Source organism: Silurus meridionalis, chromosome 2 (genome assembly GCF_014805685.1).
Source record: "Silurus meridionalis isolate SWU-2019-XX chromosome 2, ASM1480568v1, whole genome shotgun sequence".
Classification (NCBI taxonomy): Eukaryota; Metazoa; Chordata; class Actinopteri; order Siluriformes; family Siluridae; genus Silurus; species Silurus meridionalis.
The window spans coordinates 23,908,274-23,932,127 of NC_060885.1; the positions used below are offsets into that span (position 1 = coordinate 23,908,274).

The 23,854-nt window shown below is 40.4% G+C and overlaps 2 protein-coding genes across 9 annotated transcripts in view; one reads left to right on the top strand and one right to left on the bottom strand.

Annotated features, from left to right (window-relative positions):
- The first annotated feature begins 14,706 nt into the window (after nt 1–14,706).
- prph2b (peripherin 2b (retinal degeneration, slow)) lies at nt 14,707–18,451 on the top strand. The gene is made up of 3 exons (XM_046874017.1): nt 14,707–15,604; nt 16,437–16,683; nt 17,249–18,451. Exons 1-3 carry the CDS (start codon nt 15,024–15,026, stop codon nt 17,444–17,446), a joined length of 1,026 nt encoding a protein of 341 aa, XP_046729973.1. The 5' UTR covers nt 14,707–15,023; the 3' UTR covers nt 17,447–18,451.
- Nucleotides 18,452–19,415: 964 nt separating this feature from the next.
- Nucleotides 19,416–23,854, bottom strand: part of ubr2 (ubiquitin protein ligase E3 component n-recognin 2) — a 48,595-nt gene continuing 44,156 nt past the window's right edge. For 6 of the 8 annotated variants that reach the window (XM_046868030.1, XM_046867982.1, XM_046868017.1 and 3 more), the window contains exons 42-47: nt 22,967–23,075; nt 22,813–22,869; nt 22,639–22,719; nt 22,370–22,540; nt 21,277–21,378; nt 19,416–21,192 (exon numbers count right to left, since the gene is read on the bottom strand). In XM_046868030.1, the coding sequence (XP_046723986.1) occupies nt 21,051–21,192; nt 21,277–21,378; nt 22,370–22,540; nt 22,639–22,719; nt 22,813–22,869; nt 22,967–23,075 (662 nt within the window). In that variant the 3' untranslated portion in view covers nt 19,416–21,050. The remainder of the gene's footprint in view (nt 21,193–21,276; nt 21,379–22,369; nt 22,541–22,638; nt 22,720–22,812; nt 22,870–22,966; nt 23,076–23,854) is intronic. The other 2 variants (XM_046868039.1, XM_046867992.1) reach the window with 1 other exon arrangement.

Sequence of the window (23,854 nt, forward strand, 5' to 3'; positions counted from 1 at the left end):
CCATGTTTACCACTGTGTGGCATCCCCTCTTCTTTTTTATACCAGTCTACAAACGTCTGGGGACTGAGGAGACAGTTGCTCAAGTTTAGGAATATGAATGTTGTCTCATTCTTGTCTAATACAGGCTTCTAGTTGCTCAACTGTCTTAGGTCTTCTTTGTCGCATCTTCCTCTTTATGATGCGCCAAAATTTTCTATGGGTAAAAGATCTGGACTGCAGGCTGGCCATTTCAGTACCTGGATCCTTCTTCTACGCAGCCATGATGTTGTAATTGATGCAGTATGTGGTCTGGCATTGTCATGTTGGAAAATGCAAGGTCTTCCCTGAAAGAGACGACATTTGGATAGGAGCATATGTTGTCTAGAACTTGGATATAACTTTCAGTATTGGTGGTGCCTTTCCAGATGTGTAAGCTGCCCTTGCGACACGCACTCATAGCGCTGATAACAACTTGAGTTGTCCTGATCCTCTTTAGTCCAGATGACATGGCGTCCCAGTTTTCCAAAAAGAACTTAAAATTTTGATTCGTCTGACCACAGAACAGTTTTCCACTTTGCCACAGTCCATTTTAAATGAGCCTTGGCCCAGAGGAAACACCTGCGCTTCTGGATCATGGTTAGATATGGCTTCTTTTTTGACCTATAGAGTTTTAGCTGGCAACGGCAAATGGCACGGTGGATTGTGTTCACCGACAATGTTTTCTGAAAGTATTCCTGAGCCCATGTTGTGATTTCCATTACAGTAGCATTCCTGGGCATCCAGTATGGTTTTCTGGCCTTGACCCTTACGCACAGAGATTGTTCCAGATTCTCTGAATCTTTGGATGATGATATGCACCGTAGATGATGATAACTTCAATCTCTTTGCAATTTGGCATGATGGGGTTCCCTGGTGGTCTAGTGGTTAGGATACGGTGTTCTCACTGCGGCGGCCCGGGTTCGATCCCCGGTCAGGGAACCAACCCCAGCCATTAGGGTTGCACAAGCCTTAGTGCCGGTCCCAAGCCCGGATAAATGGGGAGGGTTGCGTTAGGAAGGGCATCCAGCGTAAAAACATGTGCCAAATCAAACATGCGGATGGTCCGCTGTGGCGAACCCTAATGGGAGAAGCCGATTCTGGAGCAATAGAAGGTGGTCATGTGGTCTAATGAATCCAAACTGACCCTGTTCCATCATGCCTAGTGCCTACCGTTCAGGATTGTGGGGGCAGTGCTAGGATCTGGGGTTGCTACAGTTGGTCATGTCTAGGTTCAGCAACATTATGTGACCAAAAGAATGAGGTCAGCTGACAGCCTTAATATACTGAATGACCAGGTTAACCCATCAATGGAATTATCTTCTCTGATGGCATGGGCATATTCAAAGATGACAATGCCATGATTCATTGGGTTCAAATTGTGAAAGAGTGGTTCAGAGAGCAAGAGAAATCATTTTCACAGATGGATTGGCCACCTTAACCCCATTGAGAATCTATGGGATGTGCTGGAGGAGACTTTACGCAGCAGTCTGACTCTCCCATCCTCAATAAGAGATCTTGGTGAAAAATTACTGCAACTCTGGACAGGAATAAATGTTGTGACATTGCAGAAGCTGATTGAAACGATGTCATCGCATATACGTGCCATAACCAAAGCTGAAGGCAGTCAAACTTTTTTTTTTGGACAAGCAGTGTATTTTAGACTGTTCAATGTATAGCTTGTATAGCAGTGCAGATTTACTGTCCTCTTATAATAAATCAACATACAGATATTGTTGTAGAAATAGCTGGCAACAAAAGTGAGTAAACCCTAAGTGATAACAGCTGTATGTCATGTAACCATGCAAAGCCACATGTCCTATTCATCATGTTCATTTTTTTGTCTGCTTGAAGGGACCATACACATTTTTTGTATTTGAGGAGTTAAAATGTGGTGCTTCCAGTACAGTTTTCTCATACTGACCACTGGATGTTCAACATGAAACCTAATGGCATAGAACTCTCTAAGGATATAAGAATTAGAATTGTTGCTCTCCACAAAGATGGCCAAGGCTATAAGATGGTCAGTAACACCCTGAAACTGAGTTACAGTACAGCGGCTGGGGTCATACAGAGGTTTTCTCAAGACGGGTTCTACTCAGCACAGGCTTTGCAAAAGTCAATCAAAGATGTTGAGTCCTCTTGCTGTGCTTCAGGTGCAGAAGCTAAAAACAGATGCATGAGTGCTGCCAGCATTGCTTTAGAGGTTGCAGAAGCGGATGGTCCGCACACTGCAACAAATCGGTTTGCATGACAATCGTCCCAGAAGGAAGCCTCTTCTGAAGCTGGCTCACAAGAAAGCACACAAACAGTTTGCTGAAGACAACCTGTTCAAGAGCATTAATTACTGGAACTATGTCCTGTGGTATGATGAGACTAAGAAAAACTGGTTTGGCTCAGATGGTTTCCAGAATGTGTGGCAACGCCCTGGTGAGGAGAACCAAGAAAATTGTGTCTTGCCTATAGTTAAGCGTGGTGGTGGTAACATCATGGTCTGGGGCTACATGAGTGCTACTGGTACTGGGGAAATGCAGTTCATTGAGCAAAACATGGATTCCAACATGTACTGTGACATTTTGAAACAGAACATGACGTCCTCCCTTAAGTTTCAAACATAATAACGACCCCAAACACACCACCAAGGTGACAACTGCCTTGCTGATTAAGCCGAAGGTGAAGGTAATGGAATGGCCAAGCAGGTCTCCAGACCTGAACCCTATTGAGCACCTGTGGGGCATCCTCAAGTGGGAAGTGGAGAAGCACCATGTGTCTGACATCCAGCAGCTCCATGATGTCATTATGGAAGAGGATTACAGCAACAGTGCTGTGCAGCTCTAGTGAATTCCATGCCCAGGAGGATTAAGGCACGGCTAGATAACAGTGGTGTTCACACATAATATTGACACTTTGGACACAGTTTTGACAAGTTCACTTATATGGTGTACTCAGTTTTGTTGCCAGTTATTTTGACAATAATGGTTATATGTTTAGTTATTTTCAGAGGACAATAAATCAGTACTGCTACACAAAATGCACATTGACTACTCTAAAATATATTCTAAATATAAGTTTTATTTCTATAATATTGTTCCATTCTAAAATGGTTGTTGAAATTTGAGAGGTGCACAAAGCCAGCTCCATAAAGATATGGTTTACAATGGATAGAGTGGAAGATCTTGGGTGGCCTGTTATAGAGCTCTAAACCTCAACCCTATTAAACACCTATGGGATGAATGTAAATGCTGACTGCACCCCATGCCTCCTCACCTCATCTACATCAGTAACTGACATTACTAACAGCAAAATGATATATTTTACATACGTTTGTAGCACCAAAAGAGTACTAAATGTGGAAATCTTAAGGTCAGGTGCCTACAAACTTGTATCCATATAGTGTATTTCAAGATTAAGTCTATGTTTATAAATCCTTGCTGAAATTCCACATTTCAGCACGTCTTTCAGTAATGGATTTCCTGCGCAGATTTGGGTTGCTCAAAAGTCTGTGAAAGCCATGTAAAAACGCCTCGTGTTACTGCGAAACCACTTTTCTCCCCACGTCAATTCAGTTCTAAAGTGACTCGCTCACACACTCGTGCATAAAATCCGAGCCAAGACTGCTGGGCCAAAATCATTTCACGTGTTCTCGCACAAAAGCGTGACTCTGTTCTTTACTGGCCGACCGTTTGTTTTCACTGGAGACAAATTTTCCCTAAATTGATGCAATTCTATTGATTAAATAATAAGCCTTTTCCTCCTGTCAGCCTGTCACCCAGAACTCTCCACATTTATACGGTGTGTGTGAGCTGAGGGATGGAAATGGCGTCAGTCAAAGGCACAGATAACTCTCTCTCTCTCTCTCTCTCTCTCGGACGCTACATTCATCAAAAAATCAGAGTTTCACTATACGAGGTCAAGTCTTTAATAGCAGTTAAAGAAATCACCAAAAAGATTGTTAGTGAGATGGTTATTTGTACATTCAGGAACAATGGGGCCACATCTGCTTCCAGTGAGCCACTAGCATATTAAATGTATTAATGCTGGTTGCAGGATTTTTGCCTGTGTCTGTATGTGTGCATTTGTTTGTGAAACATTTTCCCTTTAGCTATTTGTTCATCTTTACTTCTCTCTGTCTGGCAATTGCTTTTGTGCTTTTCTGCTATTCGTTACAAAACACAGGGATAGGACTGATGGCTCAGTGTTTTTAAGAAACTTGGGAAGAAATGACTAAGCGAGCTTGAGAATATTGTTTTCCTGGAAAAAGTGAAAGTGGCAGCACACTGCCCCGGTCTGTTCGAAACTTTTCGAAGCACCTCCTGAACACAGAGCAAGAGCAAAAGGATGAACATGTGGCATCTGTTAAAGAGTCATCACAAGGAAGAAAAATAATGGCCTCCGCAGAGACCGCTGCTCTTTGAAGTGAGCGTGAATCCAAACGCTATACCTAATTACACACAGACAATGTCAGCGGCCGGTTGAATTGCCTGACTTAAAAAAAAAAAAAAAAACGATCCAACAAGGTATGTCTAGATGTAAGCTCTGCGCTCAGAGGGTGGCCTGTGGAACAAAACTTCAGTTCTGTCCAACTGAACTTTAACCATCCATGTCCCACCTAAAGAGAGACACACAGGCAGTGTTTTAAAATTTGTCTCTTCCTCTATTATGGTTCTCGCTGATTAATATGGTCTCTTGTATGGCCAAAAGTTTAAGAAATAGGAAAAATGGGGATTGTACATGCTTTCAATCAATTTCAATGAGTTCAAGCATAAAAAAGAATCAAGAGTTAAACATTTGTTTTCAAAGCACTGGAGGTGTGAGCATGAGCGTAAAGCAAGTTCACTACAGAGCTCTATTCACACACAGACATCCACATCTAGATGCACATAGACACAGGGAGAACATTCTGCACAGTCACTAGAGCTCATCTTTATGAACTGTGTAAATGTAAATAAATAAATATGCAAAAAAAAATAAAGCATGACATTAAAATCACATGAAATTAATCAATAAATAGATTACAAGTTTTTCAAAATTACATGTAAAATCAACAGAAAAAGAAGTTGAGGAAACCTACATGGTCCTGGGTAAAAAACTTGGGATTTCAATAACTGAGGCCAATGTGATTCACATTTTAATGCATAGGCAACAATACTCTACATTAAAGATTCATATGAAGCAGCTACCATTGTGATAAGATAAGATACGATTTCGATTTGATTCAAAACAATGCGATTCAATGTAATATGAGGCAATGGGAAAAAAATATGATGCTCTTCAATTCAATATGGTACAGATAGTTCACTTTTATTTCTTTGGTTCAGACAGATAGCAAATTGTCAATTTACTGAAGTGTCTTCTGACTTCAAACACGTGGCCCTTCAATCAGCCGGACCGTCGTATAAATCATTTCACTGCATGTCGTACTCTATATGTATGTGTATGTGACAAATAAAATTTGATTTGATTTGAACAGGCTTTTTGTAGTGCAAAGACAAAAGGAAATAAAAATATCAAATAAAACCAGGGGTTCCTTTCCTGTTCTGTCTCCAGGAAGATGCAGCTCTACCTCTGCCATGTTAATCTACATTGTATGTAAATCTCAGGACAAGCTTCGGACTCTGTAGTGTTGTGATACGTCATATTCACGTAGCAGCAGTGGTGCTGAGAGAACGCGCTTGAGAAACAAATTAATGATGAAAAATTAATCTACATATGAAATATTGGGCACAAATGATGATTATATATAAATAAAAAACATTTTATAGATGCAAATATATTAAAAACGTTGAATGGTAATACAAATGCCAACTTGTATTCGATGCACACTTTTTTAAATCGATGCATCACATAGTTTTAACTTTTATGCTGCTGCGAATCTGGGAAACTTACATCCCTAGTTTGAACACATCGAAAATAAATTTCACATGTAAATAAATGTTATTTTTTAGGAGTAAAATTTAACTAGGGGACATGGAGGCCGAACATCCTACAGTATATTGAGGAATATAAAATGTTCTGCTGTAGCAGTTCCCTGATTCGATCCTGTGTTTAGGTTACTGACTGTGTGTCTATATTGGTTTCCTTGAACGTTCCAAAAACATGCCACACTAAATAGGTATGATGTGTGTGCATGGTGGTCTGTAACGAACTGGAACAACCCATTCAGGATGTATTTCCTTTTCATATGCAGAATTCTATAGCCAATCCCATGAGCACTGGGCATGAAAAAGGAATCCACCCTTAATGGGTTGTTCCACTTTGCTTACTATAGATGAAGATATGAATGAGTGTTCTGTTCACTGATATTGTGGCTTTGCTCTCAGGTCCAGTCAGCAACAGAGCTGAATAAATTCGGGCCCACCACAAGATGTCAGTATAACTCACTTTGGATGTCCTGGAAGTTTCTGGTACTTTGGAAGTAGCAGACTAGTATCATGACTGGTTTGCACAACCTTTGCACAATCCTTTGTGTTTACATTTCGTGTTTATTACAAAATTCTCTTTTGCACATTGTAGGTCTACTGGTCGGCACTATTCTGTTTTGTGTTTATGTCCCACACTGTCTTGTGTTGTCTGTTTGCACTCAGTTACACATGATGCACTTTAGACAACTTACTTTAGTCCTTAGAGTTACATAAAGGGCACAGAGCTATTTTGTGTGATGTTAGCTCTATGTTGTTTATGTAGCACCAGGGTCCTGGAAAAGCGTTGTCTCATTTCACTGTGTACTGCATCAGCTATATATGGTTAAAATGACAATAAAAGCTTCTTGACTTGACTTTATGCCTGTATATATACAGTACAGACCAAAAGTTTGGACACACCTTCTCATTCAAAGAGTTTTCTTTATTTTCATGACTATGAAAATTGTAGAGTCACACTGAAGGCATCAAGGGCTATTTGATCAAGAAGGAGAGTGATGGGGTGCTGCGCCAGATGACCTGGCCTCCACAGTCACCGGACCTGAACCCAATCGAGATGGTTTAGGGGTGAGCTGGACCGCAGAGTGAAGGCAAAAGTGCCAACAAGTGCCAAGCATCTCTCGGGGAACTCCTTCAAGACTGTTGGAAGACCATTTCAGGTGACTACCTCTTGAAGCTCATCAAGAGAATGCCAAGAGTGTGCAAAGCAGTAATCAAAGCAAAAGGTGGCTACTTTGAAGAACCTAGAATATGACATTTTTCAGTTGTTTCACACTTTTTTGTTATGTATATAATTCCACATAATTCCACGTGTTAATTCATAGTTTTGATGCCTTCAGTGTGAATCTACAATTTTCATAGTCATGAAAATAAAGAAAACTCTTTGAATGAGAAGGTGTGTCCAAACTTTTGGTCTGTACTGTATATATATTTAAATTATAGATTTAATATTTAGGGTCAAGGTTGAAGCAGAGATTATGCCATATACTGTATATACACTAGGTACAAAGCACGTGTACACTTTATTTGAGATGTCCACAAGCCTCACACTAACAGTCAGTAAAAAAAACTCAGGACCACCATTTTGCCTACTTATAATTAACATTCTATATATTTAGACAAGGAATGCCAATAATTCTCGCTTAAATGAAAAAGCTTCATCTGAATGTGCACTGGATACAAAAAAATGTGCAGCCCTCTATTAAGATAGCTAGTTTTTGTGATATAATGTAAATCCTAGCAGAACATTATGCTTTCAACATGAAATAACGGAAAGATCTATAAATGAAAGTGGAAAAGGCGTTCAACAGGGTTGAGGTCAGAACTCTATAGCAGGAGATCTTCCATTCAATCCATATAAACTATATGTTCATGGATCTGGCTTTGTATACAGGAGCCAAACCTGCTATGAACGAAACCTGCTAAGATCTAAACGTGCTATGCTGGAGCAGGGAACGGAAGGGAAACTTTTATGCTACCGAATCCAAACACATTCTATACAATTGTGTGCCTCTGACTGTGTGGTAACAGTTTAGGAAAGAACCAAATATGACTGAAACTGTCAGGTGTCTCAATATTTCTGTCTATATACTGTATAAAGAATTTGGGAGATTGTTATTTAATGTAGCAAGCAACCACTAACAGGCAGAAATTGCTGCAAATTTCTTTTTAATGTTGATGTAGGGTTCTTGGCGGCCAGTCTCTCTCTCTCTCTCTCTCTTCAGATTTCTCCTGGTCTTCTCATCAGTTTCAGAAGGATTTTTCTTAGTGAAGTTTTGTGCTATGTTTTCCTTTCCTGCTTTGTAAGCTCTTTTACGGTCCATGGCTTTTTCATTTGGATGTTGCCAAGAAGCTCTCAGAAATATGCTATAGCAACAGCTGTAATTTAGTTGTTGATTAGGAAGCAGGTGTATACTAATTAGTATGTAACATGGGTTTAGATGTGATTGATACACATTTGCATTTATAAAAAGGATATGCACAATTATGGTATGATGGGAGTTTTTTTTTTTTTTAAGATATATACAGTGGTAACTCGACATACGAGTGCCCTAACATACGAGTTTTTTGAGGTAAGAGCGGTCACTCGGTCGAATTTTTGCTTTGATACGCGAGCAAAAACTTGAGATACGAGCTCGAGACGCTGCTGCAAGATGGCGAATCAAAGCCAGAAAGCGAAGATTGTGACGAAAATTAAGATAATCAAAGAAGCAAAAGTTAAAATTTTAAAGTTTAGGGATACGTAGTGTGCAGGAGTGATTAGTAAAAAACTAGTTTTCCCTCCGCCTCCGCTTATCGCCTCTACCCCCCCTCCACACACACACACCCCACCGGCGTTTTTCATGTCGTCTCATCTCCAAGGAAAATACACTGAATAAAACCTTATTATATCTTTACATTCTCTCTTATTATGTTTTTATACAATATTTTTCATTTATAAATACATTTTTCTCATTCAAAAACACGTAACAAAAACCACTGGGGTGGCATTTTGGGGGCTGGAACGGATTATTTTTTAATTAATTTCAATGGGGAAATTTGCTTTGAAATACGAGCAATTTGACATACGAGCAAGGTTACGGAACGAAATAAACTCGTATGTCACGGTACCACTGTAAAAGGTTCTGACTGATTAATTTAAGTTTTTTTTTTACCTAACAAAAACCCACCATTTTAAAAGGAGAGGCTAGACTTTGTTTGTCAACTGCAATTGGATTCTAGTTTCTGCTTTGCAAAGTAACTCATCACTTTTCAGCAGTGGTGGACAGTAATGAAAAAAATGTAATTCCTTACTTGCAAAATCAATCGTTCCCTTTCAGGAATTTGAGCTGCATCGAAACGCTTTGTGAATGCCTCGTGTTGTCCACGCTCTGAATCACGTGCGAAATCCGGCCAATAGGCAAGTCGTGACGTCATTGGCGGGCGACGTCGCACAAACCAGGAAACTACAAAATGGCTGAGCGATGGTAGCGACATTAGCTTCTGTTTGTTCAGGTAAGCGCTTTGTGTGTGAATCTGTGCAGCCATGAGCGTTAGGGGCAAGTAGAATTCTGACTGTGTGTTCTTTCCTGCCCCACTTCATTCGGGGGGATACACACAGCCGATGTGTTGTTTGCTTAGCTTAAGATCATGCTTAGTTGGCTCTCGAGGGAGTCAACTGTTAGCATCTTTAGCCGTGTGGCTATGTGCTCCCAGAGAGCTCTCTCTGAGGGATGAGTCCTCTCCAGCCTCTCCTGCTGGGCTGAGCTTTCATTCCCCAGTGAAAGCACTCACTTCAGCGGTTCCTTCTTCCAGCGCATGTAACACGGAGCTCCGTATTTCTTCCTCTGAAGAGGGGAATTTTCGGATGCTAGCGAGCCCACGGACTCCTCACAGCCTGTGCTAAGCTGGGCCGTCCCTAAGCTTGATAGCTTGGCCTAATGAGAAGCAGAAGCAACGCGTTCCCAGCAAGCTAGATGACAATTTTCTGCATCCCGTGGCACAGCCTCCGCCCCGGGGCCTACCGTTCTTTCCCGACCTACACACAGAGGTGTCTAGGTCCTGGGATACCCTATATGCGGCCCCTACCTTTGCCCCGCATTCGCAAGAAATGCTTCTGTGGCTCAACCTGTAAACGGAGATTCCTGACAGGGACAGGGCTTTTCTTCTGAATGCCCTGGTGTCTCCTCCTGGCCTATTCAGGCGATGCTGTAGGTAAGGGCGATCGCTGACAGGTTCAGGAGACCACTGCGGCGTTTTAGTGGTATAGTGGTGGGCCAACCTAAGGGTGGTCCTCTCCTCGAACAAACGGTCAGTGGTGAAGCGGGCCTGACAACCAGAGCGCCCTAAAGCCAGGCTGTTAGCTCTGCCACAGGATGTGCTTTGGAGCGCAGCCTCCCTCCAGGGGGTGTCTCCCCCCATCTCCGCCGGAGAGATCGCTGCAGATGGAGGGGACCTGCCACCTCTCTGGAGGCTTCAACGGCTGCAGGGTACTGCCCAAGCTGTTCTGAGAGGGTCAGAAACCAATCTCGAGAGGCTGGTTCCCCAATCAGATGCCGTGGTACAGGAGGCCAGGCTGTTAGCCCTAGGGAGCACTGGATACATATCTCCACAGGACAAGTCCGTGGAGAAAGTCGGAGCAGCTGTTTGTCTGCTATGGCCCTAGGAAAGCCAATAAGCAGACTCTCAGCAGATGGATAGTGGATGCATTCCTCATCTTATGAGTCCTTTGGGAGTTTCTCTCCAGGACATATGCAACGCTTTCTCAGGTTCTACAACCTCTACATCAGAGCCGCTCCTGGCTCCTCTGTCCTGCATGCTGGTGGTGCTCAGACACACTAGGCAGGGACTAGTCAGTATGGCGTGATTGGACACTCATTTCCAAAGCATTTCGACGCAGCTTGAGTTCCTGCAAGGGAACAACTCTAGGTTACGCATGTAACCCTAGATCCTTGAGGGAACGAGATGCTGCATCAACAGGCCATACTCCCTGCATCCCTGTGGTGCTTACCTTCTTTCCTTCACAGATGCTAATGTCACTACTAATGCTCAGCCATTTTGTGGCTTCCTGACTTGCCTATTGGCTGGATTTCAGACGTTATTCAGAGCATGGACAATGCAAGGCATTTCCAAAGCGTTTTTATGCAGCGTCTCATTCCATCAGGGAACTAGGATTACATATGTAACCTGGAGACGTTCCTTTTTATTAATGGTTGGATAAAAACCTAACTGGTCAAGCACACAGCAATCACACCCGTGGCCTCATTTGCAAGATTTTTTTAAGTGGCTGAAAAGAAGGTTTTGTGCTACATTGCTGTGCTAAGAGTAAAAAGTCCTTTTACATAAACTGAGTTGATTAATAAAGAGGCTTGTGATAAAAATGATAATAGGAACATTATAGCCATAATTAATCATAGTACTTCTAACTCAAGCACATGGTTTGTGTACTTCGTCCACATTGCTTTTCACACACAAAAAGTGATGAAGCCGTGTATTTTCAGCCATTTTTTTGTTCTTTCTTGCTGTTACCAACGCAAATGCAGTGCATGCTACCCGTCCAGTTGCACCCTAAATAGATGAGACAGTAAGTCAGCAAAATCTTATTGCTCCTTCTCTAATCTTGTCACATGTGACTACGGCATGCTAATTATAGGGGTAGGGCAATGCATGTCGGTTCCCACACAAAACCAACACTGTGGAGCTCTGCAGCTGCTCACAAAATTGGCCCTGCCATAATATACTGCTCAGGATATAGCAAAGTCAGGAGACTCACAGCATCCTTTCATCTAAGATGATGAAGCCAATAAAGTCTAGCAGTCAAAGACGTGAACCCCCCACCCCTCCCCCACACACCTCTTTCTGTCATCTCGGTCATGTTTCATTTGCTTATGTACTGCAGAAGAACCACAGGCTTACTGAGTGCAACTGTGTAGTTCAGCTCGCCAGCCAACACTGAAGCCTTGATCTCAAAGTCACACTCAAAAAGCTGTCCTTTTAACAATATCTTTCTGTTCTCCTGGTGCAAGTCATGCTCTTTAATAATGTGTATTTTGGCATCAGCTTTTTTCTTTGTTGTTTCCAGACCAAAAAAAAAGTTTGTGTTCTCCTCCATTACATCATGCACCTAGAGAATGTCAATTAAGAAATTAAAGTTTTGAACTATACACTGTTTTTACTATACATACTGTATGTGCTGTGTAGCAGTACCATATGCATCTTATTACATTCCAGGTCTGTGTCTACTGAAAATCTTTAATACATTAAAAACAAATGTTTAAGCTATAACGATTTATTCTACCAGACATGTTAATCACGATTTATTGAAGCAATCTGGAAATGTTAAATCATTACTAAATCACTATAACTGTGTGATTAGTGTGTATAAAACGTCGTGATTAGTCTTTGGCATGACAGCATTACATACCGCTACAAATACACAATAAATACCTAAAGCATTGTTTGGACTGATAAGATATACAGTGCTATATACAGTATATACAGTGCATTCAGAAAGTATTTAGACCCCTCTTCACTTTTTTTTTTGTTGGTATGTTGCAGCCTTATACTACAATTTGTTTAAATAAATGTTTATTTCTTATGAATTGCATATTTTTATTAGAAAAACCTAAAATATCACATGTATATACATGCATGCAGACCCCTTACAACAACACTTGATAATGAGCTCAGGTGCCTCCTATTTGTCTTGATCATTGCTGAGATTTTTTTTCACCTTGATTAGAGTCCACATGTGGAAAATTATATTGATTGGATATGATTTGGAAAGAAACACACCTCTCTATAGAAGGTCCCACAGCTGACAATGCATATCAGAGCAGAAACCAAGCAATGAGCTCAAATGAACCTCTTGCAGACAAGATTGTTGCACGGCACAGATCTAGGGAAGGCTACAAAAAGATTGCTGAAGAGTACATTGGCCACCCAGCCAAACTGAGCAATCGGGACAGAAGGGTCTAAGTAAGAATTGTTACCACGAACTAGGTAGTCACACTAATTGAGTTTTGGAGATCTTTTTGGAGGTCTGGAAATGGGACAATTTTCCTGCAGGACAAACATCACTGCAGCCCTCCACTGATCTGGGCTTTATAGCAGAGTAGCCCAACAGAAGACTCTCCACAGTGTAAAACCCATGGAAGCATCTGAAGGACTCTCAGACTGTGTGGGACAAGATTCTCTGGTCTGAATGGAGCAAAATACAGAGATGTAAAAAACCTGTTCCATAGCACTCAGGACCTCAGTCTGGACAGAAGGTTTAGCTTCCTACATGACAACAACCCTAAGCACACAGTCAAGACAACACAGATGTGGCTTAGGGACGACTCTGTAAATGTCCTAGAGTGGCCCAGTCAGATCCCTGACTTCAATGCTATTAAACATCTCTGGAGAGACCTGAAAGTGGCTCCACCAATGCTCCCCATCCAACCTGACCTAGCTTGAGAGTGTATTTGCCATGAAGAATGTCAGAAACCCACCAGTCCACGTGTGTAAAGCTTGTTGTGTCATTCCTGAAAAAACTGGAGTATGTAATTGCTGCTAGAGGGGTTTCAATTAAGTAAGCTCTCCAGCAGAGCTTGGATACATACACTATATGAAAAAAGTTCTGTGACTCCTGACTTTCTCAGCCATACTGTATGTGCTTCTTCCCCAAACTGTTACCACACAGTTGGAGACACAATTAACTAGGATATATTTGGACTTTATAGCATTACATTCTCCTATTATGCAATGTTCCTACAATGCTGTCCCTGTGCACAAAACCAAAACTTTACTGTTAGAAAAACAAAACTTTACTGAGAACAGGTTCAAACTTGGAATTTGAGAGCTGTCAAGCACCAGCACTAGGATAATTAATATGACAATAAAATTTTCCTTGCCACTCTTTAATGCACATTTTTTAAAAGCTTTGTCTTTAGTAGTTAATTAAATGTGAATTTAATATCAAGAAAAGTGATAAGACCTACAGCTACATCCCAGTGGTGGACATTAACAATGTAAATGTAATTCGTTACTGTACTTAAGTAGCTTTTTTTCGCATATTTGTACTTTACTAAAGTATATCCTTTTGGGGAGACTTTTACTATAACTTCACTAATATCATTCAATTAATAGACTGGTGTCCTAAGAGTACCAAAGTCTTTTCACATGAACTGAGTTGATTAAGCAAGAGTCTTGACAAAAATGATAATTGGAACATTATAACCATAATAAATCCTAGTACAGTACTTTGGATACTTAAGTACATTTGAAGGCATATTTCTTACTCAGTGTATCTCTACTTTAACTCAAGTGCATGGATTGTGTACTTTGTCCACCACTGCTACATTCACCGGGCTGTAAGTTAACATGATAGTTTAATAGTAACACTGCATAAGAACTGACTGAAATGAAATGATTGTAGGCAGGGTCCTCTAAGCAAGCAGATGCCATCAAATCACTACATTTAATAGAGGATACTAAGACAGCTCTGGTTCTATTGATTATATCTTCCTATATATTTATTCCTCTTGAAGTTTTGCACCATAGTTGATTGTTTTCAGGAGTTAATAATAATTCCCTCCAACCTGATTAAAACCCCAGATTGAGCTAAAGTCACATTTATTTAGACCACCCATTTACACCATGCCTTGTGTGCCTGATCAATGCTGCAATAGTCTAAGATTTAGAAATGTAACTCTCCTCCCACTGTGCTGTTCAAGCAGGAAAAACTGAAACAACTAACCAATTACACAGAAAGATAAAGGATTACACCGCAAGGTTCCTCTGCTGAACATGAGATCAAGGCTGATTAGAAGGGTTTAGCATGACGTAAAGCAACTCGTTGCTTCAATCACTTAATGCCTCAGCTGCTCGCCCCTTTTTTTTTTAGGAAGGGGAACTGCCACTTTTTGGTCAATTTTATGCAATATTATTTTCCAATACTCTGGACCTCTGTGAGTTCTGGATGGTCAGAATGATCATGTGGAGGAAAATTATTGGCATGGATTCGTTGGAAGCACAATTTTGGAATGGAATACAGAAGTAAGCTGGTGAAAAACAATTTATATAATTTATTTTAAAAACAGGACAGAATAAAAAATCAAGGAACAAAACATGGCTCTGATGGTTTTAAAATTTGACTTGGCCAAACGGATCAAACTAGCTCAGGGACTATGGCTCCTTTACTGGCTTGCAGTCATTGGTGGGATCCTCATCTTCACCATGGGCCTTTTCTTCAAGATTGAACTTCGCAAAAGAAGTGAGATGATGGACAATAATGAAAGTCATTTTGTACCCAACCTGCTCATCCTGGTAGGACTGGCTGCATGCGGGATCAATGCTTTTGGTGGCAAAGTCTGTCATGACTCACTAGATTCAGTCAAGTTTTCCAAGTGGAAGCCCATGTTGAAGACTTACCTGTGTGGATGCTTTATCTTGTCCATCATCCTCTTCATCATGGCTCTGCTTTGCTTTCTAATGCAGATTTCTCTGCACTTTGCCCTGGCTGAAGGTCTTAAAAATGGGATGAAATACTACAAAGACACAGACACACCGGGGCGATGCTTCATGAAGAGGACGCTGGACATGACCCAGATTGAGTTCCGTTGCTGTGGCAACAACAACTTTAGAGACTGGTTTGAGATCCAGTGGGTTAGCAACCGCTACCTGGATTTCAGCAACGATGAGGTCAAAGAGTAAGTGCTTTTACCTTGTACAACTCATTAAAATTAACGGGTGTAGGACATTGAGATAATATGTGGATTTTAATGTCCATTTCAGATTATGTTAATGGTAAACTAGAGAAATGAAAAAAAGAAAAGTAGTGTTTAGGCTGTTGTGATTTAGAGCTGTTTATGCATCACAAACTAAGATTTCCACACTTATCTGCCGAGCTCTGAAAACAGATATGGAAAAAAACCCTCTTAACTAAATTATATCTAAATTATAATTTATTAGATGTAAAATGTAATAACCAATGATGTGATATATATATATATATAAACAAATGTGACAAACTATGTGACAGTTCCATACATTCCTTGAAGGTTTCTGAACAAATACTGAAGGGATGACAAATTAAAGGAAAATTTTGCTTGCATGGTTTAAACACACTTCCGTCCTTCAATGAAAGGGTCACTATGATAAAATATTTCTATCCTGATGGGAGTGGTCTCTTCCAGCATGACAACACCCCCATATACAGGTCATGAGGTTTCACTGAATGGTTGAAAGAGTATGCAAATTATGTAAATCACAGATTGGTCAACAGATCTCAATCCAATCAAGCACCAGGTGGAGATTTTGGACAGAGAAATAATGCTCCACCACCATTAAAATGAATAGATGTTTTTTCCCCTCATCATTAAATAATGCAAAAGTTTTATAATATAAGGATAATCAGGGAAAGTATTAGAATATTTTGGGTCTCAATACCAAGACTATTTTCTTTATTAAAATTATTAAGGCTGTATTATAAATGACGGTCTTCGCAGATCCGTTACTTGTATGCTTCTCATGTTTCCACAGCCGTATCATGAGCAACGTTGAAGGTAAATATCTTATGGACAGCGTTCCATTTAGCTGCTGCAACCCTGGTTCTCCACGGCCTTGCATCCAGCACCATCTGACCAATAACTCAGCTCACTATGACTACGACCATCACACTGAAGAGCTGAACATCTGGACCCGAGGCTGCCGTGAAGCTCTGGTCTCCTACTATGCGGGGATGATGAACAGCATCGGGGGTCTTGTGCTGCTAGTCATGGTCTTGCAGGTGAAAGAAAATATGGTACCCTAACCTAAAACATAACAGCAATAAATTGAACACTGGCAAGGGATAAGAAATGAAATGTATACTATATCACAGGGGTCCTCAATCTTATCCACTAAAGGGCTGTTGTGGCTGCATGTTTTCAATATGAGGTACACTTGGTAGTTGATTAGACTCCAAGGTGAAATAATTAGACAAGTGAAATCAGGTGTCTTGTGCTTGGTTGAAATGAAAACCAGACGTTTGTGGATCTATTTTAAGACCTTTGCTATAGCGTTTGAAGAATCGTGTCTGTTTGAGGTTATATAAGCACTGATGTAACACTGAGTGCGAGTATCTCAGTCGGATTAAACTTTAGCAGAACTCCAGACACTCTTCCTAGAATAAACAAATCAAAGGATGACCCAGTGAAGGTGATGGATGTGGAAGATTTTTGTATATTGGTCAATAAATAGTAAAGCCATCAGCTATGAGAGTTGAAGTAAATATTTAGGCTTGATGGCACCTGAGATTAACCAGAACACTGAACGAGACATTTTTCTGTTTTGTATTTGCAACCGTGTTGTAGGTGGCAGATATGGTTGGGCTGAAGTACCTGACAACCTCTTTGGAGACCGTCGAGAACCCCGAGAGTGAGAGTGAAGGCTGGCTGTTGGAAAAGAGTGTGAAAGAGACTGTGTCCAATGTCCTGCAAAAGATCAAATCAGTCGGGAAAACAAATCAGGTGGAGGGGGCTGAGGCTGCTTCCAGTGCCAGTGGCAGCTGAAGATATCCTTCTGGACAGAAAACACATTCCTACAAACATTGACATACATCACATAAGCACTTGGAAATATATTGTTTCTGTGGGCTGTACAATTAAGATTACGCAAAAGATTATTAATGAAACCTTAATGATTTGAGGAAAAATGTAAATTTTCATATTGGCATGTAAATACACATTTCAATAGTTTCAGAAAGAAAGGTTTATAGATAGTAAGAAAGAAATTTGGTGGTCAATAAACTGATATAAAGGAATGAAGGATGCAGCACTCTCATCAATATGTGATCCCTAAATGAGGTGTAGGGTTGCAAAATTCCTGGAATTTTCAAGATTGGAAAATTGCCATGGGAATTAACATCAATATATGAGAATAAAATAGGAATTTAGAGAACTCACATGTAGTTGAAAAACAAGAATAATCTTGGTTTAAACAAAGTTTTAATTCTTGAATCCTGCACACAAAATAATGTAAAAAAAAATTCCACTTTGGGGAGTATTCACAAATGACAGATTTGTTTAAAACTTCCTTGTGCCGTGTGTAAGCTATTGTGCAACAAAATTATTTGTTGCACAATAGTCGAAAATGTAATTTATTGACTCTGTATCCGCTTTTTTTTTGCATGTCAGCTTATGACCAAACAAAAATGTTTGTATATAATACATTATATATATACACAATTTCTAATTAATTCCCAAAAACATCTGTAACTTCCCATAATTTTCTGGTAAGTTTCCAACATGGAATATTTCCAAAATTTCCCAGATAAAATCTGGTAAATCTCTTAAAACCTGGTTTCATCAAGAATTTACACTTGACCAGCATTTTTGTACAGAATTTTCTCTGTTTGAACAGCTCACTTCTGGGTCCACCCAGAACCTGTTGTGTTTGTTGTATTTCATGCAGCTACATTGTTAATTTATACTTATTTTGCATTTTATCTTTTTACTATACAGAATTACTACAGTGTTGGAATATATAGAGACTTGTGCATGATAAAGCTGTTAAACTAACTTTTTGAGATTCTATTAATCGTTGGACATTCTCAGTGATTTCAGCACGTCTATACATTAAAAACGTGCTAAGGTTTTTCTTATAGACATATCGGATAGAGGGAAGTAACAAAATGTCTTAGTAACAAAGACGCAGAGGAAAGAGGTTGGGACACCCAAACATGTGTTCCGCTTTAGATTATAGGATAAAGAATAAAGGCAGGAAGTACTACATGCTTCCCAGGACACACTTTTTTTTTTTTTTTTTTTGTTACTATTAAAACTAGTCATTTTCCTTCCAAATAGAAATCTCAACCAAACCAAAAGTATGTTTAGCAATGGCTTGTTCTTGGATGTTTCTTTAGTTCACAATTATTAACAGGACCACATTTGAAACTGACTGGCAGAAAGGTAAAAAGGGCATCTGTCATCTTGAATTGCCTTCACCTATAAAGCCTATAAGTAATGGGTGAGGACATGAGTATAGCGTAAGCTGCTTTGATAAAGCTTTGCCTCGTTCAGGTGAAACTCAGGGACCGGTAACTCTGACGCAGGCACAGGACAAAAGGCACCTTGGGATATCCAGCAGAGCAGGCAAATCTCTGTTTACAGAAAGCTTAGTGGAGTGGTAGGACAAAACCAGTTATACCAATGATAACAAAATACTTGTTGAATTTGGGGACTGGTATGATGTATTAACAAAAACGTCTAGGTTGTAACATTTAAGGCATTTTGGAGACGACCTTATCCAGGGCATCCGAGTGGTTAAGGACTTTGCTTGAGGACCCAGCAATGGTAACTTAACGGTGCTGGGATTTGAACTCATGACCTCTGTAACCGTTCCTTTGTGTTGGCATTACCACATTTTGAAACAAAAATGCCAGGACACAACAGGAGCTTACAGGAAATCTGTGGATAGTAATATTGACAGCATGTAATGAGAAGCATGCACTACAAAACATCCAACACACTACACACAGCATTCCTTTTTTCTTATTTTATTTTTGTTTTACAATATTGTACAATGTATCAATTTATACAATAATTCACATATTAACAAGTAAGCCTTGGACGTCAGATTCCAATTAAACCTCGACAAAGGAGACATGCTTATTGTGAGAAAACCCCAAGGAAAGCCTGAGGATACCTCGAGTGTGTGTGCGCGCATGTACACGCTTTGAGAAGAGAGAGAAAATAACAAAAAAAACATCCTGTCTGAATAGAGTGAAACCACTTTTTTCTTTTTACATCATGTGAATAAGCAGGAATCATTACCACTTCAGTGTCACCATCTCGATGCTGTTCAACCGCGTCATCAGTTCATATTTGACGTCCCAAGCGGTGTTCCATTTCTCGGACATTTCGTGAGGATTGCTGCCAACATGAGGTGACCGGTAATACGATTTTCTTCATCACATTGGAGCAGGAAGTGAATTTACATCTGCCCATGTTAGTAATTTGATTGACATGATGTTAAAAAAAAATGGTTGTGTCCAATAAGGATTGCCCAAGATTGAGTTTATTATAGAGGATCATGGGATGAACATGTGAAAAAAATTATATAGTTATTTTCCCTCTTATTTTAATTGTTTTTAACAAAATTGCTGTCACAGCTTAAAATTCAAATACCACACACACACACACCCACGCTCGCTCGCTAAGTCAGTAGCTGTAATAAGCTTCAACACAAAAGCAAATAATCGGAAACCTATTTCCCCCCCAAGTGGAGGTTCTCCATGATAAAATTTCAAAGCTACACATAAATAAGAGCAAAAAAAAAAAAAAAAAAGGTTGCGCAACCTGACAACGGTGTTCAATTCGTTCTGTTCACGTAGACGACGATATAAATCCATCACGCTTATAAACACACCGGCCTTACGATCTCACGAAGTACACGCACAACAGCCACTGACAGATAGACACACATCACGTGTGTGCACGCTCCCAGATTTCCTCAGTTTGGCTTCTGTTAGCTTCACTGAGCGCTCAGGTCCTGGGTGTCCCCCAGCAGAGATATTGCAGTGATGGGGAACAGAGAGAAAGGGAGTCAGCCGTATGACCTGAAGATGACGCCATTCCATTATGGCTACTATTTAAACCCAAGGGTCGTTGAGGAACATTGTGCTTGCTTCGGAGAGAAAAACACCAGCATTATTCAGATAGTAAAGCAATAAGAGAACTGCGTCTGTGCAGTAAACAGTATTGGAGTTGAAGAGCATAAAATAAGTTAATAGCCTCAGGGACAGACAGAACTTAAATAGCTTCTCTCTGTTCTTTCAGTTACTTTGAAAACCAATGCTACAGGGGAATGTATCCTTTCGCAGTTAAATACCTTGGCAATTGTTTTTTTTTTTTTTAATCATCAATTTCGATCAAATAATAAAGTCAAAAGTAAGAACACCTCCCAAAAAAGAAACAAAAAAAATTTAAAAGCCATGCATTCATTCCCACAAAAGGAGAAGAAAGAAAGAAAAAAAAAAAAGCAGGGTTGGGGATGTATGGAGGAGTGTGCATGAGGCAGCACTGGTCTGGCCACCTCTGCTGTAAATGTGCAGAGCTCTGGTTAGCTTAGATTTGGCATCGGCCAAGAATCTTCAGGACCTCTTGGGAAGTCATTTCACAGATGCTGCCAGTCAATGCCCACCAGAGTCTGATTAGCTTCCTGGGCATGACCGATCTCCTCTGTGATGCTGTGTTGGCGCCAGAGCTTCTGAATCTTCCTGTAGCGCTCATGGCACAGGTGCAAAGGGTTCCCCCGTCTGGAATGGGGGAACAAGAACAGATCATTTAATCCGTGCCATTTGAAGACGTTTGCTTTACATCTGCTGGGTTTAATGTCTCACCTGAGCCCTTGGTCGGTTTCTCCGTAGTCATCAAGGTATGGGGGAGCATAAAAACAGCCCTTAGTCTTTCCAGCCAGGAAAAGAACCTGACTCTCCCTCACCCTGTCCAAAAATAGGACATTTCAAATAGTGCAAGGTAGAGACACATATGTGGATAGTAAGATTGGTGCATTGGCATAAAAGTTAATGTGACGCGTCGATGTGATGCAATTGGACACAAGTTGGCATTTGCATTGGTAAAAAACATGAGTGAAATTTGAGGTTATAACGTTACATAAGAAATGGAGATAATACCATGAAAACAGGGATTTGTTAAAACGCACCATTTAATCCGCTATGGCTAATGTACGCGTTTTACCTCCTTGTCGGTGGTGATAAGATCTTCAGAACAAATCCAAGAACCCATGAACGCTTGCACAGTAAGAACAGTGAAGCTAACGTGTAACACCATGCACGCTTTCGACATATAATTAGTGGATATGCAACAATTGTATTATTTGTGACCAATAAATTGTGACCAATAAATGATATGTAGATTGATTTTCCCCTCGCTAAACTGTTTCTCAAGCACGTTCTCTCAGCACCGCTGCTGCTACGTGAATGACGTATCACGACACTACGGAGACCGAGACGTGCCTGAGAGTCACATAGAATACAGATTAACATGGCAGAGGTAGAGCTGCATCTTCCTAAAGACTGAACAGGAAAAAGTTATATAATCTTCTTCTAAGAAATATTGAACTTTCTGTCCCATAGCGAATCGTATAGCATGATGTATTTTTCATCACACTGTGATGAATCGGATTGAATTCGGATCGGACTGCATCGTAATGGGAGCGTATCGCAATGCTATGCATTGAGACCAGTCCCAGTTATCGAGGTGCACATCCTTAGCTCCAGCGTGCAAGTTATTCACTGGATTGGTCACAAGATAACCAGAACATGGTAATATGTAGTTTATTAACAGAAGACTTTAATGCTGGTGTTATTCCTTTTTAAAATCAACTGAATGCACATCCGTGACAAATCCATGACGGGTAAGCACTGCACCGACAACCTAGGCAATCAACACAAACCCTCCTTCCCTCCTAACCTGAGGAAAATGCCAACACCAGCACCGCAGGCAAAAGTGTGTGCAGTACACGCTCCAACGTCCTCGCCTTCCAGCTCGGTCTGGCAGCAGTAGCTCTGGGAACACAGCATTGTGCCACACACCAAGCATAGCGTTGGAGCACGAGACTTATCTCCGCCCGACTTAGGACAACTACAAATATACACAAAAGCAATAAATATAAACGTCAATCAGAACTCTGGTGTCTCTAGATAATGGTTATAAATAAGTGCAATCCAAATTAAACTTACGTGAAGCTGGAAGCTTGGTTGATCAGTGCACTGTAGTCCTCAGGCAAAACAATGAGTTTATTGGATTCCCGAGGAAAACTACTTGGGGGTGATAAAAAAAAAAAAAATGATTTTTTAAACCATTTAGTTTTAAAAACCACCACCTCAAAGCAAAGGCAGAAAAAGAACCCTCACCTTATAAGGGATTTAGGTGACTGAAGACACTGTTGTATGCCTGGATGTGAGCACCACCTGCAGGACAGACGACCAAAAAACAAGTGTTATGTGTATACATTCAAATACAATCAGCGTTCAGAGAAAACCTGAAGCTTCATTATGTATTTCTCACCCCTGAAGCAGGGGTTCCAGAATCTCCAGGTGATTATAAAAGAGCTGGAGCAGGTTGGAGGGCAGACACAGATATGCACACAGTGTCTCCCATTCACCAGCACCTACAGCTAGAGTAGGGAACAGGGAAGGAACAACTGATCAATTGATCAAGAGGAACTAGCAGAGTCGATGTGACTACCTCTGACAACTAACCAGACAAATAAAAATACATCTCTTCATTAATACTAACCTCATCTAATAGGGAGGAGTGTTCCAAGATGGTGCTGCAGATGGCGCTGCAGTTACTTTCCTGTCCCCCCCCCAAACCAGCTTTAGAACTGTGCTGCCTAGTATACATCTGCCGAATCTCTGCTCTCAACCCGAAAAAAATTGATGAACTTCTCCTGCTCTTCCCACAATGAAGGTTTCCTGCCCCAGGCAATCTGCCTCATTAAATGTTTCCCATTGTGCAAGAAACCATTTGTGCAACACCACTTTTTATTTACTAATTTCTGTATTTTTCTGTGCAATAATACCTTTTCATTTTTTATATATAAAATGTGCTATACCACTTTTTTCCCTATTTATCTATTATAAAAAAATTTGCAAATGGAAGCATCTGTCACTAAAACAAATTCCTTGTAAGTGCAAACATACATGGCAAAGAAGTTCTTATTCTGATACTGATTCTGTTCTAGGCCAACTTTTGATCAGATAGCACCACCAGGTGGAAGCAGTTGCAAGTTCAAGTGCGGTTACATGGTAATTATGGTGTTTTTTCCCTCTGTCTTTGAAATCCCCTGTCAATTATAATTAAACGATTGCACGGAAGAAACCAATCAAAAACAAAAAAAATGACCAGACGAGGCTAAGCCTATTTTGAAAACCAGTATTCTGTTCCAGCCTT

Bases quoted from the DNA above. Each gene is read 5' to 3' on its own strand.
- prph2b (XM_046874017.1), top strand. From the start codon at position 15,024: ATGGCTCTGATGGTTTTAAAATTTGACTTGGCCAAACGGATCAAACTA. The intron at 15,605-16,436 runs GTAAGTGCTTTT...ATGTTTCCACAG, and splicing joins AGCAACGATGAGGTCAAAGA to CCGTATCATGAGCAACGTTG. The intron at 16,684-17,248 runs GTGAAAGAAAAT...ACCGTGTTGTAG, and splicing joins TGCTAGTCATGGTCTTGCAG to GTGGCAGATATGGTTGGGCT.